At 42.1% G+C, this 15,778-nt stretch overlaps 1 protein-coding gene across 3 annotated transcripts; it reads right to left on the bottom strand.

Annotated features, from left to right (window-relative positions):
- Positions 1-2,256: 2,256 nt before the first annotated feature.
- LOC147454688 (uncharacterized) lies at positions 2,257-15,366 on the bottom strand. 3 transcript variants are annotated; one of them, XR_015188670.1, is made up of 15 exons: positions 12,365-12,815; positions 9,464-9,558; positions 8,314-8,465; positions 5,811-5,875; positions 5,546-5,737; positions 5,379-5,430; positions 4,961-5,230; positions 4,737-4,879; positions 4,435-4,624; positions 4,294-4,353; positions 3,908-4,147; positions 3,563-3,821; positions 3,188-3,444; positions 2,722-3,090; positions 2,257-2,490 (listed from the first exon to the last, which is right to left on the bottom strand). XR_015188670.1 is itself a non-coding variant. In XM_086516552.1 (15 exons), the coding sequence occupies exons 1-15, from the start codon at positions 15,364-15,366 to the stop codon at positions 2,803-2,805; spliced, it is 2,856 nt and encodes a 951-aa protein (XP_086372678.1). In that variant the 3' UTR covers positions 2,257-2,802. The 3 variants fall into 3 exon arrangements, 2 of the variants coding, with proteins under 2 accessions (XP_086372678.1, XP_086372677.1); XM_086516552.1 differs by adding an exon at positions 14,872-15,366 and having other exon boundaries at positions 2,257-3,090; positions 9,476-9,558; positions 12,365-12,474; XM_086516551.1 differs by having other exon boundaries at positions 2,257-3,090.
- Positions 15,367-15,778: the final 412 nt, after the last annotated feature.

Genomic DNA, 15,778 nt, shown 5'->3' with positions numbered 1-15,778 from the left:
TTAGATTTATATTGTTCACAGAATTGAGCTATCTATTTTGAAAAAAAAATCATAATCAATGCATTTAAGATTGCTTCCTTATCTTTAAACTTTGTTTACTATTTCTATTAAAAAAACAGTTTCTAATACCCCCCAAAGAAAACCATGTTCATGTGCTAATACAAGCAAAATACCATGGTGATGTTTTGATAGAGAACATCATAGCACAATATCATTAATTTCAATTATGCACCATGAATGGCAAGTGATCCATTTTTTTTTTTAAGACCATTTTAAATGGTGGTAAATAACCATACCAAAATTAATTATAATCTTTCAAGCTAGTATAAAAGAATGGGGAAACCCTTGAGATCAAGCCCCCAATTCTTCAACAGCATACCACCATCTATCACAGCAGTTCCTCGTTGCCAATGCAATTGCTATGAACAACGACAAGGTAGATATAATTTTAGACATTGTAAGTGAGAGACACTAGACACACAGAGCATGAGGAAAATCGAGTTTGATTCTCAAGCAAACACTCCAAGCGATAGCGAATCATTCACAAATCCAAGCTAGAAAAATATGGCATGCATCCCGAAAAAAGATGAGAGGTAAAGAAAGGCTACAAGGAATCTCACTTTATGCTATGGAAATATACAAAATGTAAACCTGTAGGCCCTGCCAATTTTGCTTGGCGATGTAAGAGTCCAAGCAACAAAAGAAAGTCTTGCGGAGTTGCAGCGGGTAAGGCGGGACGCAAAGGAGAGAGAGACAGGGAGAGATGCAGAGGCTTTTGATTCTCGTGGGCAGTATTGATGGAGGCGCAGAGGAGGTCTGCATTGGTGGCAAAGCAGGTGGGCGCGGCGCCAAAGGGTACAGATGGGCAGGGTTTTGTTTTGGGGGGGGGGGGGGGGGGGGGCTGTCGAAAGGGCGATCGTGTGTGCACAAGGGCCGAGCCACTTGGAAGGGAGCTGCAATGTGCGATGGAGCTGGGCACAGCGAGTTCATTCTTTTTACAGTTTATGGGATGCAAAGGAGACTGACACTGTCGCAACAGGCTGGCTTAGGTGCAACGACTCATTTGCATGATCAACTTCGTGAGGTCGAGAGCCGAGATCAACATTGCATCAACTAAGGAAAGGGGGAGGCTGATGAGATTCCACACAATAGAATGAGAATGGGTAGTAAACTATAAAAAGTTATCTTCAGGTTTTCTATCAAGTCCACTCATTTTTTCTAAAGCTTGTGCCACAGGTTTTCCTAAACCATCGACTGCAATTTAGTGCAAGTACTCCTTACCAGTGTGATTCCATGTCATTTTGGCCTCAAAATTACAAGGACATTATTTTTTGGATAAACTATGATTAACATGTTCAAAGTTATTAAAAAGATGTATTGAGATGGATTTTCCACTACATAGAATTTTACTGAAAATTGTTGAAAAAGAGACTTCAATGTCTTGATTTGGTACCCAATTACTGTTAATGTGCCTGCTAGCTGCCTATCAAGCAAGTATGGAACATTTTCTCCTTGCTTACTTGAAAGAGAGACGTCTGTGTATCACATCAAGACACAAGTCAATCGAAGCATAGAATGCCTCATGCACATCCTCATACGTGTGCATTATTACACCAATCAAATTAAAAAACGTGCATACCTGATTTAAAGAATTTTATTTTTTGGAAAGTCAAGATGATTCATTCGAGGGAAAGTTGTGAAAAAGATTATCAACTTTGCTCTTGCAACTTCAAACTTTGCTCTTGCAACTTCATGCAAAGCTAGCTATAGACAGTAACAATGGGTTACCATATCAATCCGTCTAAGCAAAACTTTTATGGCCCTTTTAATTGACAATAGTTCATCCAGAGATTGGGATTTACACTGAGATGCAAAAATGTGATGTCTTGATTACATGTTTATCTCTATATGGCTGACTGAACATGGTAGAGAGAGGAGGAGGAGAAGAAGAAGAAGAAGATTGTTTTAACATCATAGGAAACAATCTCAAGAGACCTTAAAGATCTATCTGACAAGGAGAGTTGAACTCAAGACCTGTTATTCAAGAGGGAAATGGTATAACCAATCTACCACTTGGGTGATAGAAAGGTCATACCATGTTCCTCTTTTTATTAGTACACACACACACACACACACACACACGCGCGAGAGAGAGAGAGAGAGAGAGAGAGAGAGAGAGAGAGAGAGAGAGAGAGATCGATCTTTGAAAAGCAGAGAGCTGACCCTACAAGTTCATGCATAAAAAGACCAATCCGACACTAAAAAGATTTTGCCTGTTTATTGTACACAAAGCTCTACACGACATACAACCACTGGTACATAAATTACAAAGACTAAGCAGACTAGCATTTTTTGGTAAGAGGATGTAAATCTGCATAAGCAGATTGAGTTGTATGATACAAGGAGAGACGCTCCACTGCTACTAAGTGTTTAACCCGCCTCTGGCTGCCATCAAAGGGCATTGCTGACGGTGCTGGCACAGGGTCAGAACTGCAAAAACCCACAAGCATTACTGCAGGAAAAAGCTAATGCAGCTGACTTTGTGAAGAGAATCTGGAGGATTTTTCCCTTTTTGGCGAGAGATCTAATATTGAAGAGCTGGCATGCAAGCCAGAGGCAAAGGTCAAGCTGCCGAGCCGGGGTTTGAACTCACTCACCCTCTCAGCCAGCTGATCAAAACCCCACATTCCACAAAAGATTGACAGACATCAGACTATTTACCTCCAATATGATTCCCCTCTTTTGAGCTGTAGTGGAGACCCCTCATATGGCTCGTATGATCTTTACTAAGGTGGACCTTCCTCAGAAAAAATATTTGGGGAATGTCCACATAAGAAATCGCAGAAATGTATCCGTTTCAAGGAACTCAATATGTGCAGTTCGACCAATCAAATTGTTCAAACTCCGGGCCTGAGAAGATGTGTTGAAGTTAACATCACACCTAAGGAAATTTCTCTCCACGATGGTAGGCTTAAGAATTTGGTCCATGCAGTTCCGATGCATTGACATGTACACTGCTCCTCTTCTCGAATCCCGAGCAGCTGCCTGACACATTTCCACTCTAGCAGAGTGATAGGGTACATAGCGATCCTGCTCAAAAAACATAACCAATCTTAAGCATCAAGGATGCGATCACAGAAGACTAAAAGGCAAGGTCATATACTGTTCCAAGATTTGCCTTGCGAACCTGAGGAGATGAAAGTAGCAAAACATTCTGGAAGTACTCAAAAGTCTTTTCCTCACTCAGCTTAAACAGAAAACAATCCTGGATATTAGCTTCATCAGTGAACGTCAACTGGTGCATACAAGGAGAAGCCTTGAGCTTCTTCAGCAGCCACAAACCAGAATTGAACAAGGTGTTAGAGCTGTACAAATAGCCAAGATGAGGGCCTGAGATCGACAGGTATGTGTGTAGGTACTCCAGAAAAGGTTTCATCAGCGGATCTGCAAAGTCAAAGCAGACAGTTGGTATCATAGATCACAAGAATAAACACCGAAACCGAATGTACTCTTAACAGTTTCAACACTAAGAAGAACAGACACAGCTTCCCCATCAGCTCACCATTGAGAGCAGCTCTGATTATGATATTTCCAATGGAATGCCCAACAAAGCTTAGTCTGCAGTTGCTATACGTAGCCTTCTTCAGAAATGACCCAAACTTGGTTTTCATGAATGCAGCCACCTCCTCTGCTAGATTATGCCCTAGCTCTCGAAAATCGCTGGTCGTTCTGTCTTCGTTGATTTCCGACATTAAACACTCTGCATTGGGATCAATAAGAAGCCATTGATTCCTTACCAGCCTCAAATCTAGGTGGTGACCCTGTGAAAAATAAGCAGAAGGCCAACTGCTGAAGCTAAGGGCTGTAAAAGTTCAATCCTTGGTTTGAACTCAAATAATTACCACACCTGAAAACCATGCACGAATACTACTACTCGCAAGATCTTTCCAGGACTCTTGGACGACAATTGAAGCAGATTTCCAGGCTTCTCAAGAAGGAAGCTTGTACCAGATCCGATGTGTTTACTTGGCAGAGTCGTATTTGATGCAATGGTTTCAATAGGGACAGTATGGCTCTCAACAACAAGAATAGGCAACAAAGATGGCATACCAAAAATTTGCATATCTTGCAGCGCCCGACTGTTCATCTACAACAACATAACCAGTATTAAAACAAGATAGAAACACTGCATCCTATACAAGAAACTAAGCTCTCTCGCAAAACCTTCACAAAGTGGTGAAGTTGCAAATGCTCAATGCAGGAAGCCATCTTCTGAAAACAATCAAAGCTCACCTTCAACTGTTCCAAAGTTTTTCGATGTAAATCTGCCCGTGAAGCAGACACCACAGATGCCTGCAAATCAAGATGTTACTGCCGGCATTGGGAGACAGCATATACACACAATCCTTGCATGCTGCGCAGATGATTTATTACCTCCTCTATTGGCTTCTTAACAACAGGCTTGCTCAACAGCTGCATATTATGAGAAAGACTATCAAGGTCCTTTCTGCTACCATTTGACAATATGTCCATATGGACGTGAATCAACCACATGGACCATTCTGTAGTTCTTTCCTCTGCCCACACCCGTTTCAGGTGTTCCCATAGTAATGATCGGTGTGATCTGAAAGAAAATGTGGCTTTACAGAATAAGCATTTGTTTAAAGCAAAAGCAATCTTTCTTTCAACAGTAGGAACATTCCAAGACAACAAGTAAAACTATTATCATCATTCACCTGTGGAATTTGAGGAAAACATTCCAAAGAATGGAAAGGTCCCCGCCCAACTCATGGAATGCTTCAAGTAGTTCTGATCGAGAAACTGAGTGAAAACCAGGATGAGCCTCAGCGCCTTCCATGGACTCCAAGTGCTCATTAAGCTGCAATGCTCAGATTATAAAACATCAAATAGCCATGAATTAAACTAAGCGTTGCACGAGCACGCACGCGCGCACAAATACCTTAAGGGAATCTGCTACAAGTTGACTCCAATTTTGATCATTGGCATTTCTCCTTTTTTCTCCATCCATGGTGGCACCATTCTCCACCAAGTCAGGATTCAACTTCTTTAGTACCAAAGCCACACTTGCGCATTCCTTAGCTTCTAAGGGCACGTGCTGATTGATCGCTAAACCCAGTGATTTCAGTTCATGCCTCAAAATTTGCGAAGATGCATTGAGGGCCTTCAGGAGAGCGATATCTCTAGCATCAAGCTCTAATCTGGAAGCTGCCTAAACTAGTCAAACAGACAACAGACCATTATTAGAACTGACTGCTGTGGCAAAGAAAACACAGACACAATAAGTCAGAAATCTAGCACAGCAGAAACTAACAATGTTATTTTAGAGCTCAATTTGTAGAAACTAAATGCGAGTGTACCTTCACGAACTTGTCTTCTCGAAGCAAGTTGCCATTGGTGTGATCTTCTTTACTGCAATGAAATTATTTTGATGATGCCTTATTAATGAAAGCTTTCACAGACATTAGATATTGAAATACGCAACTGAAATGAGATTAAAACATAAGATAGTTTGAGCCAGGTATACCTTCCCTCATTGCTAAAGGAGCTTGAGTTTACTTTCAATAACACAGAGTGCACCGTCACATCAATAAGAACCATGTGCCATGTATCAAAATGTATTGGGCAATATGCATGCAGCCCCAATAAAGCCTTTGGTGGGATCCGGAAATCATGGCTTGCACAAGATGTGTACTCGAGAGAACCATTGCTCGAGGAGCTGCAATATACATGCTAACTCAGTACAAACAGAGAAACACATTCAAATCGTATACTAGATATAGGACACTTACGCAATCAGATCAATAGGAGCATGAAGAAGCTCAAAGCTCACAATAACAGCATTTAATAGAAGGCGCTGCCACAATCATAAAAATAATATCAGTGATATTTGTTCTTCAGCAAATGCTTTATGATGTTACTACCTGCCATTATAGCACAAATCACGGTGAAACACTCAAGATGTATCTAGAGTTATGAAAAAGATAGGTTCTGTGAGCCCAAACGGCATTTCAATTACTTATTTCAGTAAGGTAATGTGGTAATGTGGGAAAAGGAACCACCACGATCATCAGCTAATGACGCATAGCATTGGGGTCAACATATGACCTTATATGCAGAATAATATTGTGCAAAGCTGCTTTCAACACCATTATCGTTGATTTAAAAATACGAGATATACACAAAAAGAAGTGCATAAATAAAATTGTGCCTTTAAACTGGCTGATCAAGATCAACCAAACAGCCTACAAACTAAAAGTTCCCTTTCACAATGAGAATCGGGACTATTATAGCACGACATGGGAGACGCCTAGTACGACTATTTACAAAGGCAGACATTGACGAAGCTCTTCAGCGACCGAAGCAATACTTTCTCGGACAACGCCCGATGCCGAGCATCCTCCAGCATGGATGATGAGGATATTTTTTAGGCTGACAATTCGAGTCTTTTAGAATAAGTTTTTCCCTTTACTTCATTTTATTTTTGTAACCAGACATTGGATTAGATCCACAAGTATTGTATCAGTTTGGTCTCATAGGTCATTTTGGCCTTTTGAAGACATTTAACATTTCATCTCTCTCTCTCTCTCTCTCTCTCTCTCTCTCTCTCTCTCTCTCTCTCACGTGAGACATCCAACCCTATGTGTCAAGTGGACAAGCTACAGCATGATCAGGGTTCAGTTCAGTCAAGTCAGTTTTTCTAGAATAGGAAGTGATCTGGCACTTTTGTGAGTCTGTTCGCATACCGTGCATGTCCAGGCACTTAGTGTAGATGCATATCCTCTGGTTGCACACAGCATGATCATAAGCATTCCCATCAAAATCCATCAGAATCCTTGAGGGGAATTTTCCAGTGCATTTAGCCTATTTTACCTATTTTTGACATTTTTCACTTATTATTTTTAAGTGACTTTTGTTGGAAAGTAGGTAGGGCAAATTGAGTAAGTTTGAATATAAGCAAACCTCGACTAGCACTAATTGGCAGAAGAGGCAGCAGGAGCCCAAGCTCATCAGGCAACTTCTCAGCAAGAACCCCCTTGGTGGTCTCCCTCCAAGCAAGACCAACCCCCGCGACAACTCTCGCGTTCTCTCAGCAGAAGTTCTAGCGTTTTTGCACCAGATCAGCCAGCGTTTTTGCACTTGCAGATTCCCGGCGACAATAGACAGTAGATCAGTCCTAGCGTTAGCAGATTTCCCCACTAGGTCGGTTTTCAGCCTTGGCGTTTTTGGTTTGCAGATCAACCTCGGCGTTTTTGCAAATCATCGCGACAGAATCAGCCATAGGACCAGCGTTTTCAGTTTTCAGCCTTTAGCACTAGCAGAACAAGTCCTGGACCTCGCAGATCTCACCTTCTTGTAGCAGTTCCTCGCCACACGGTGGGATCCATCGAAGTTTGCAGATTCAGCTCAGAAAACGCAGATTTTAGCATCTGCGTTTTCAGCACGTCGTCGTCACATAGTCGTCATTGACATCGTCATCGACATAGAGTCAAAATTCAGCAGATAAAGATTTGCAGATTTCAGCCCTTAGCATTCTCAGATTTCAGCCCGTCTCGTCGTCGTCCTCATCGTCGGCAAGTCCAACCATTGCAGAGATTTGTGCTATCATAAGTAGACCGCTCTCGCTATAGAGAGTGGGGCCTTCGGAGGAGGGTTTTACAACGTCTTTGGTGTCGTATTTCTCTTCTCTCTCTATCTCTTAGTCTCATACCATTGCACACACAGTGTCCATTCACTTTGTTATGATCATTGCACTCTCTCATTAAGAACAGAAGGCTCTACCTTCCATAAGAACAAAAGGAACCTTGAGCTCAGTTCGGAGCACTCATCTTGAGCAAAGTTGAACATTCATTCCGCTGCACCTTATGCGTTCTCTCTCCCTCTCTCTCTCTCTCTCTCTCTCTCTCTCTCTCTCAAGCAGTGCTGCCGTTGGGAAGTTAGTGACGGCCTTGCTAAAACATTTCAGAATTGACAATATGATTGAAAGCAATTCTAAGTGAGGTTGAATATAAAAACACACACTTCCAGATATTCAAACTTTAGACTTCCCAACAGTGAACACACATTACAATGTCACATCTAGTATCAATACCACTCTGCGACACTTCAATTTCTTGAAAACTTCTTACCCCCAAGGTGAATCCAGGTTATGTAATGTCCCACCCTCCACCCACATGCAGGCTTTTGTAGCAACAATGCAATAACCGGACTAGCAGTGAATACACAAGGACGAAAAGTCCTAAAAATGAATTAGAAACACGACGCTCTCAACTAGGAATCATGAAATTGGTTCACCTCCACAACTCTTAGAGATAGATTGAATGATATCATCACGGCTAAATGAATGTCTTGCCGTGCATATTTGATACGAAAAGGGCGGGTACAGAAGCTGTGGTCAACATCATCAATTTGCCAAATAGCAGTAGAGTCATCCGTAGCATCGGGTGCTGCAGGACAATGCAAAACAAATTTTTCAATCCATGCTATGCCACAACAAATGTCCCTCAAATAACTTAAGCTTCTTGTACAACTATATATGCAAACACAAGGCTAATACGTTATTTATTCCAAAGTTTGAAAAGCAATAGGAACAAACAAAAAAGACAATCATCTCCCTGTCAGTAACTCACAAAGAGGGATGCATTAGCTTTTGTGTCGACATATTTGACGCTCTGATGACTTATCCTTAACCTTAGGCCCAATATTTTAATTCAAGAAAACCCTCCTTTCACTTGTCAAAGATAAATTATACATTGGTCAATGCCAAGTGGTAAACTATCTACCAAAGGCTTGAATACTGCCTTTTAACCATTCAATGTTCCTCTAAAGGGATTCTTACGCTTATCCTGAATGACAATAACCGATGTAAGAGCTTATTACAGTGCACATATCCATGAGTGCTACATTTCAAAAAGTAACACCTAAAACAACAAAAATGCAATAAATTTGGAATCCTGTTACAATCAATACACGATCAACGATGCATCGAATTTTCATGACTCCAATTGTTTTTTAATGCTAGAAAGCCACAATCCAAACTTCTTGCCTCTCTTCAGCTATAGCCATTCCACAAAAGTGCATGAAAGAAAGGTTATTGCTCAGAAAGATGACTATCCAGCTACTTCTTAACCAACAACTCCATTCAAGAATCGTGAAGGCTGAGCTGACGCCATACAGACCCAGCAGACACTGACTGAGATAGATGTCTATGTCATGTTAACATTACGTAAATTTTCAGGTACTTAAAGATATTGCTGCTTGTTGAGAAAATGTAAAAGCTATTCTATCAGCAAACCCACATGGAGACCAGAATTTCCTTCTGCAAGGTGAGTAAATTCCCAGGCTGCTTTCTCTCACAGATTTGCAAATTTAAATATATGAGATCATAAAAAAAACAGCAATGACAGTAAACTTCTTTGCAAAGCCTAGTATTTTTAGCACTTACAATGCCCATTACCTTCATACTGCACCACTCGCGATGGGACTCCCGGCACGTCATCTGATCCTTCCCATGAAGAAGTGACTTTGATCTGATACCAACTGCATTGAAAATATCGGCAACTCAGCCTACTAGGTACACAAGCTTTTTAATTTCCACAACATGTTGCAAAATGGTAACGTTTGGAAGACAAGGTAGGGTCTAAGTAAACGTCCCATAACTCTATGTAAACATTTGACTCGAGGAAAGCTAAGTTCATGCAAAATCTGATCCAAGAAGTTGCCAACAGAAAGGTTACAGCAGTCAATAAAATGCTTGGCAAAAGACCAAGCGTAAAAAGTCAGTGGCCAACAAAAAAGAGAGATTATTAGCAAGAATGCAGACCTCTCATAAGTAAAGAGTCAAAATATGAATACGAGAACGCTTTCTACCAAAGGGTTAGCACATAAGTGAAGCGTCCCACTTTGTTAAGAGCTCAAAATCCCATTACAGGAATATCTAGAGTTCTACCTAGCCTCACAACTCCAAAAAACATCAGCAACATCACCACAATCTTAGAATCTGCCACGTCATCCTCCTAACATATGCAGAGTCTACCATCATACCATGTCCACAATGCGGTTGTCGGTAGCCACGTCAACAGTACAATTATGTGGCAAGCTTGCACAAATGGCAACTGGCCGATGATGCCACCGGAAGACACAACCGTTAGATCAGTAAATGGAGCCGACGTACCCGCGAAACGCATTTTGACACAATGGGTGAAACGTTAGAAACATTTCACCACTAGGTGAAGCATGTCACAAAGTGAGGATGTGGCAAGGTCTAAAGGACGGAAAGGGGCCCAAACCCTAGCAAAAGAGGCAAAAGAAGTTCTACCAACTTACACAACTCTTCCGAGTGGCCCGGAAGGGTTTAGGTTTAAAAACCTAGCCCAAAAGTTGTCCAACTTATCGTACCCCCGGCCGAGGGGCCTTAAACCTCAATAATAAAAGCAGGAAACAAAATTTGCATAGCGGGTTGATGACGTGGCATGCAATACGGATGTCCGTGATTCGTGCCACAATTTGTGCTGATAGTACTAATGTGGCAGGGCATATGGACAGTCCATGGGGACGCTAACTTTTAGGACTCCAGATGCCTTTACAACCTATGATTTTCATGTAAATGCTTTTGGACATGGCCAAGGGCCTTTAAAAAGAGATAACTCTTGTACCCGATCATTTGGGCGACGAAGAAACCAACAGAGAATCCAATGGGAGCCGACCCCTTTCCAAGGAATTGGAAGAGTATGGTCCGCATCCGCCCACAACTCACGGAAGAATGGAGATGCAACGTCAACAGCAGGTCCGCAACTGCGATCAACAAATGCTAGGGTACTCCAAGGATCCCCAATACACGAAATTTTTGGCAAGGCATCCACTTGACTAGGTGCACTCTCAATGGTGTGCCGCCATCCACCCACCTCTCAATCGGCTCTAAAGAAGAAACCTACACCTACGGTAGTTGTAATCACTTTCGGCGAGTGATCAAACAGAAAAACAGACAGAGCGGCAATCTACACACTTGACAACACTTATAGTACTTCAAAACAATAATCGAGAAACAGGGAATCAGAATCCACACGAGTACACGTGGAGTGGCGGTGTTCCACCCCTAGATGTATTGGCCCCAAAGACCGGTGTCCCTTTCGGTATTTCTTTATTATTGATTCAAGTGGTTACAAGTCCCAAGGGTCCGACTCACTCTGAGACTCGGTTGCCAAAAGCAGAGCCCCAGAAGCATAAGACATAAAAGCATTTAATTTTAAAAGCTTCTGTATCCAAAAGGCTAGCGTTGAGTTCTCCAAAAGCGGTCAACGTAATTTGTGGAGAAATCCGTACAGCATGCCACGTGTCATTGGCAACGCAAAAAGCGAGATTCGGTAAAGTAGTGCCACATGTCAACAAATTAGCGCATTTTGTGGAAAATTCATATTGCAACCATGTCAGCAAGTCATCGCAAACCATGGGGTCCCGTACGATTTTCCACGTCATCATCTTGTCACATACCCCTCTCTTAAAGAAGAGTAATCGTCCTCGATTACATCTGCAAAACAGCTTATCTTTTCTCTTCTCAACAAAACACGATCAAGTTAGGTCACGAACCGAAGGTTACTCAGATGTCCTAGTGCCACGCAGATGATCACGGATGCAAATACGACATAGAGAGAATTGTTTAAGACACGGAAGATTTCGGTTTTGACCAAGAGATTGGCATGGACCACCTTCCTAGGGAGAGTGAATCTATGACTGGCCTAACGAACACATGGATCACATGCGTCTATGACCTCGATGCAAAAACCCTAACCCTAAACGTCATAGTAGCTAGGCAAAGAGTGTACTCAGAGGATGAATTTGATGAAGTTGTAGAGCAATGAGTCAGCAAACTCATGAAGAACCAAGAGGCAATCCTGGAAAATGTCACATTGTGATGACATGGCATGAACAAATGGAAGAGAAATGGCTGAGTGGACAAGAGAAACTAAATTGACCAACTTGAAGAACTTATGGAGCACAGGCCATGGGACGTAAAAACCCAAAGTTGGAACCCTGAAGCTGATTTTTGTAAGACAGGTTGACATGCTCAACTAAGAGTCCATGTGCATGCAACTTCTAGCTTATGGAAATGGCAAAGTCACAAAAACAGAAGTGAACTCTACCCATAACAAACAAAAGAATATATGAAAAAGCATACTCCCCTGCAATCCTGAAAAGCATACTCCCCTACAGCTACATGATTTATCAATACTATAAACAGAAACCGCCATCATTTTAAACAAAACCATTCTGTGCAATATGAGCACCTCGCAAGTTATTAGAGGCTAATCCCTTGCATAATCATTCTTTAGCCGGAACGCACACTTACCCTTGCTGAAACAAGTCAAGATTGTGAAATCTGTGTATGTATATGGCGACTTCGAGAACAGCTTCTGCAGACATGGTGACTTCAGCTGCCTTCAACAGCGGAGCTGGCCGCTAAAATGGGACAAGGCCAGATCTTGATTCACATTGTGGATCTCTTTCACAAAAATCGTGGGTTAGGATGGAGGCATACCGCTGATTTCAAAACGCCAAGTCCAGGAGGAAATTCGTGTGCATATAAATGGTATCAAATAGGCGTGAGGTCTCTCTTCTTCTCTTCTCTCTCTCTCTCTCTCTCTCTCTCTCTCTCTCTGTGTGCGCGCGCGCGCGCGCGTGTGCTAGCTAGATCACGAGCTCAACTGCTCTCTTTACAACACGCAATTCCTCCGTTTTCCCTCCCTGTGATTCTGTCAAACACGCACGCAAAGGTTTGGACTAATCCAATTTGTTTCTGATTCTCCGCATTTGATTTACGCCTTCATGGCCATGGGATCGAATTTCAAAATTGGACGCTCATGATTGAAGGTATATATGTGCATGGCCAGACTCGATCGAAGGCATAGAGTGAATGTTCAATGTACACCTATGCCACAACGTCATGTGGTTTGTAAAGACGCTCTTGGACCACCCGTGTTAGTGGTAGAGCTCATTTGGGCACCGAGAGCAAGCCAACGGAGAGTGGATGCTGAGAGTGTTCAAGGTTTACATACGGGTGAGGGCACCCTAAGTTGTAGTGCCCGTGGACGACCATGACAATGTGGACAGAGAGGCCACCATTATAAAGCCACGCGTGAGGCCTTCTTGTTGTAACGATACTAATAGTTGGCAAAGCCAATTTTACATGTGATAAATGCTTGCTGCCTTGATGTGTTTCACAATGTTATCATCATCATATGATGCATATGATGTATGCTGCTTAGAACACTCTACGATTGGATGGTGAGCCAAAGCTCCTTATCTCCTTCTCCCATGGCCATGGCATACAGCTTACAAAGTTACAAGCATGTAACACCACATGTCACTTTTAATCATGCATTGAGGTATATCTATGCTCCTTAGATCACTTTCCACAAAGCAATGGCTTGCCTCGAATCTTGCATGTACCATGCAAAAAGAGGGTACTATGCAAAACCGCGTTGAGGGTACCACGTAAGACCTAATACCGCCAAAAGGTATAAAAAAATTTGATGAGGAGAACATATAATTATGTCAAACAAGACCAATTTTTGCTAGCAATATTGATCCCAAAAAACATGTTTTTATCATAAACGGGTTTGTTGACCGATTGCATGGACATCCAGTGTGAACCCTAGCTAAAACTCATTTTATTAGGAATATGGGGTTTGAAACAAGGAATCCACACTCTTTTTCATGAGGTCGCTTCCTCTTGTTGCAAAGGTTTGCAAGAGGGTGTGTGTGTGTGTGCGCTTTGTGTGTAGCTTATGACCTTCTCCATTATCTCCTCTCATCTCCAGAGCCTTTCCCAACATCTACTATGCATGGTGAGCACTTTTATGCATGTAGCTACTCCCTTGAATCAACTCAAGGCATCTATAAAGAAAAACCAAGGCTTAGAAGGTATATATGTTCCAAATTTCCATATGTACCTCTCATGTAGCGTGTAATTGTTGCATTTAGGTCAATTGCCTTCCGACTGTCGAGCTAGGAAGGCGAGGTTTAGGGGGGAGACCACTCGATTGTAGTGCCCGGGCGGTCTGACCAAGGTGAGCTTGCAAGCCACACTATAATAAGTGTATGGGGATGAGGGGCACTCATTCTCTCACAGACTGGATAGTGAGCTTAACGACCTAACCCTCTAGTGGTGACATGCTTGTAGTGGCATTATAGGAGCATTTTTTAATATTTAAAATGATACAATAATTGTTGCATACCAAAGCTCTTTTACTTTTGTCACCTTGAGTCCTTAATGGATAGGGTAAGCAATGTATCACTTTCTAAAACTCACAAATACATCAAAAATATATTTTTCTTTGTATAGAATTACGACATGCTTGAAATGGCAATATCAAAAACGTAGAACTTTCTATTATTTTATATACTCTTAAGTGAATTTTTTTGCACATGAAATTTTCAATTATCTATAATATAATTATTAAAAAGTCATGTAAAAGATTTTACAAAATCGCTTTATTTTTCTTTGAACTAATAAAGTCAATTTTTTTAAAGCATCAATTTACGAAAGTCAACTTGAAGATTATAGTTCTTAAACATGATAGATTCTAAAATGCAAAGTTAGATTTTTCAAAGACCCTCTAGATAACATATTTAAGCATATCAATACAGCTAGCATTTAATTTAAATTTGTAAAAGAAAGAAACTTGTCTTGTTTTGGTACCAAACTAGTGTTAAAACCTGGGTTTAAAAAGGACACACAAACAAATGCAACAGCAAACAGAAAGAACCTTGGAAGCTGAACGCATGGCCCGTGCTTGAAGCAGGCTGCTCGGGTAAGAGTTGAGTATTAACGGCGGCTTAAACTGGGAGCTGGACCTGGGAATCGACAAGGCGACCCCTACAATATGGTTGAATGAGTGCATGTATCTGCATCCAAGGAGAGCGGCCAGCAAGCAGAAAGCAGACAACGAGCTGGGCTATGCTATATGCAAAGGCTCCTACGCCCAAGAGCACGCAAAAGAAGGGGAGAGCAGAGGGCGGACAGACGGCGATGCTGGCGAAGGTGAAAGCTAATAGCAAGCTTGGCAAGGCGAGCCTCGGAAGCAGGGCGAGTATGTTCCTGAGCTGGCCTTCATGAGCAGCTACGTCCACGTGAGGGGCGTCGACAATGAGGCTAATCTCGAAGCAGAGGATGGTGCCGCAGACCGCAATACAGAAGCAGGCAGAGTTGAAGGCAAATGAGAGGAAGACGGGCCAAGTAGTGTAGTAATCACCGCCGGTGTTGAGGCCTTTGGGGGGTTGGAGACTCCCCATGTAGGTGAGGCGGGCGAGCGAGAAGAAGAGGGTGAAATTTAGACTGTTGGTCTGCATATGGTTAGCTGTAGTTTCATGTAGAGAATCGCATTTTTATACACGCAAGCGAGAAAGGGGGCGGTAAAGGGAGCTGTGTTGGTCCCACCCACGGGGCCCGCTTCCTAGCACGTTTTCAATAGAAGCCGGTTCATGTTTCGTGATTTTTTATAGGCCTAATCTCCGAGAGAGGAGGACATATATAGTGTGACATCAATTGTTTAGGACTAAAACAAAGATACACAAATGGGGCATTCAGAACTGAAGTACATTATATGCATTGGCTAGCAATAGTATGCAAAGACTCGCAGTACATTATATGCATTGGTTAGCAATAGTATGCAAAGACTTGTGTCTCTAAGTGATATAGCAAGTGTGGGTCACTTATATGGAGCTATGTTGTTCCCACCCCGGGGGCCGTTTCTTTGATGCA

The sequence above is a fragment of the Adiantum capillus-veneris genome, chromosome 7 (assembly GCF_014529385.1).
Source record: "Adiantum capillus-veneris isolate H3 chromosome 7, ASM1452938v2, whole genome shotgun sequence".
Lineage (NCBI taxonomy): Eukaryota > Viridiplantae > Streptophyta > Polypodiopsida > Polypodiales > Pteridaceae > Adiantum > Adiantum capillus-veneris.
The sequence above is the reverse complement of the archived record's forward strand: the minus strand, read 5'-3'. Positions and strand labels throughout refer to the sequence as shown.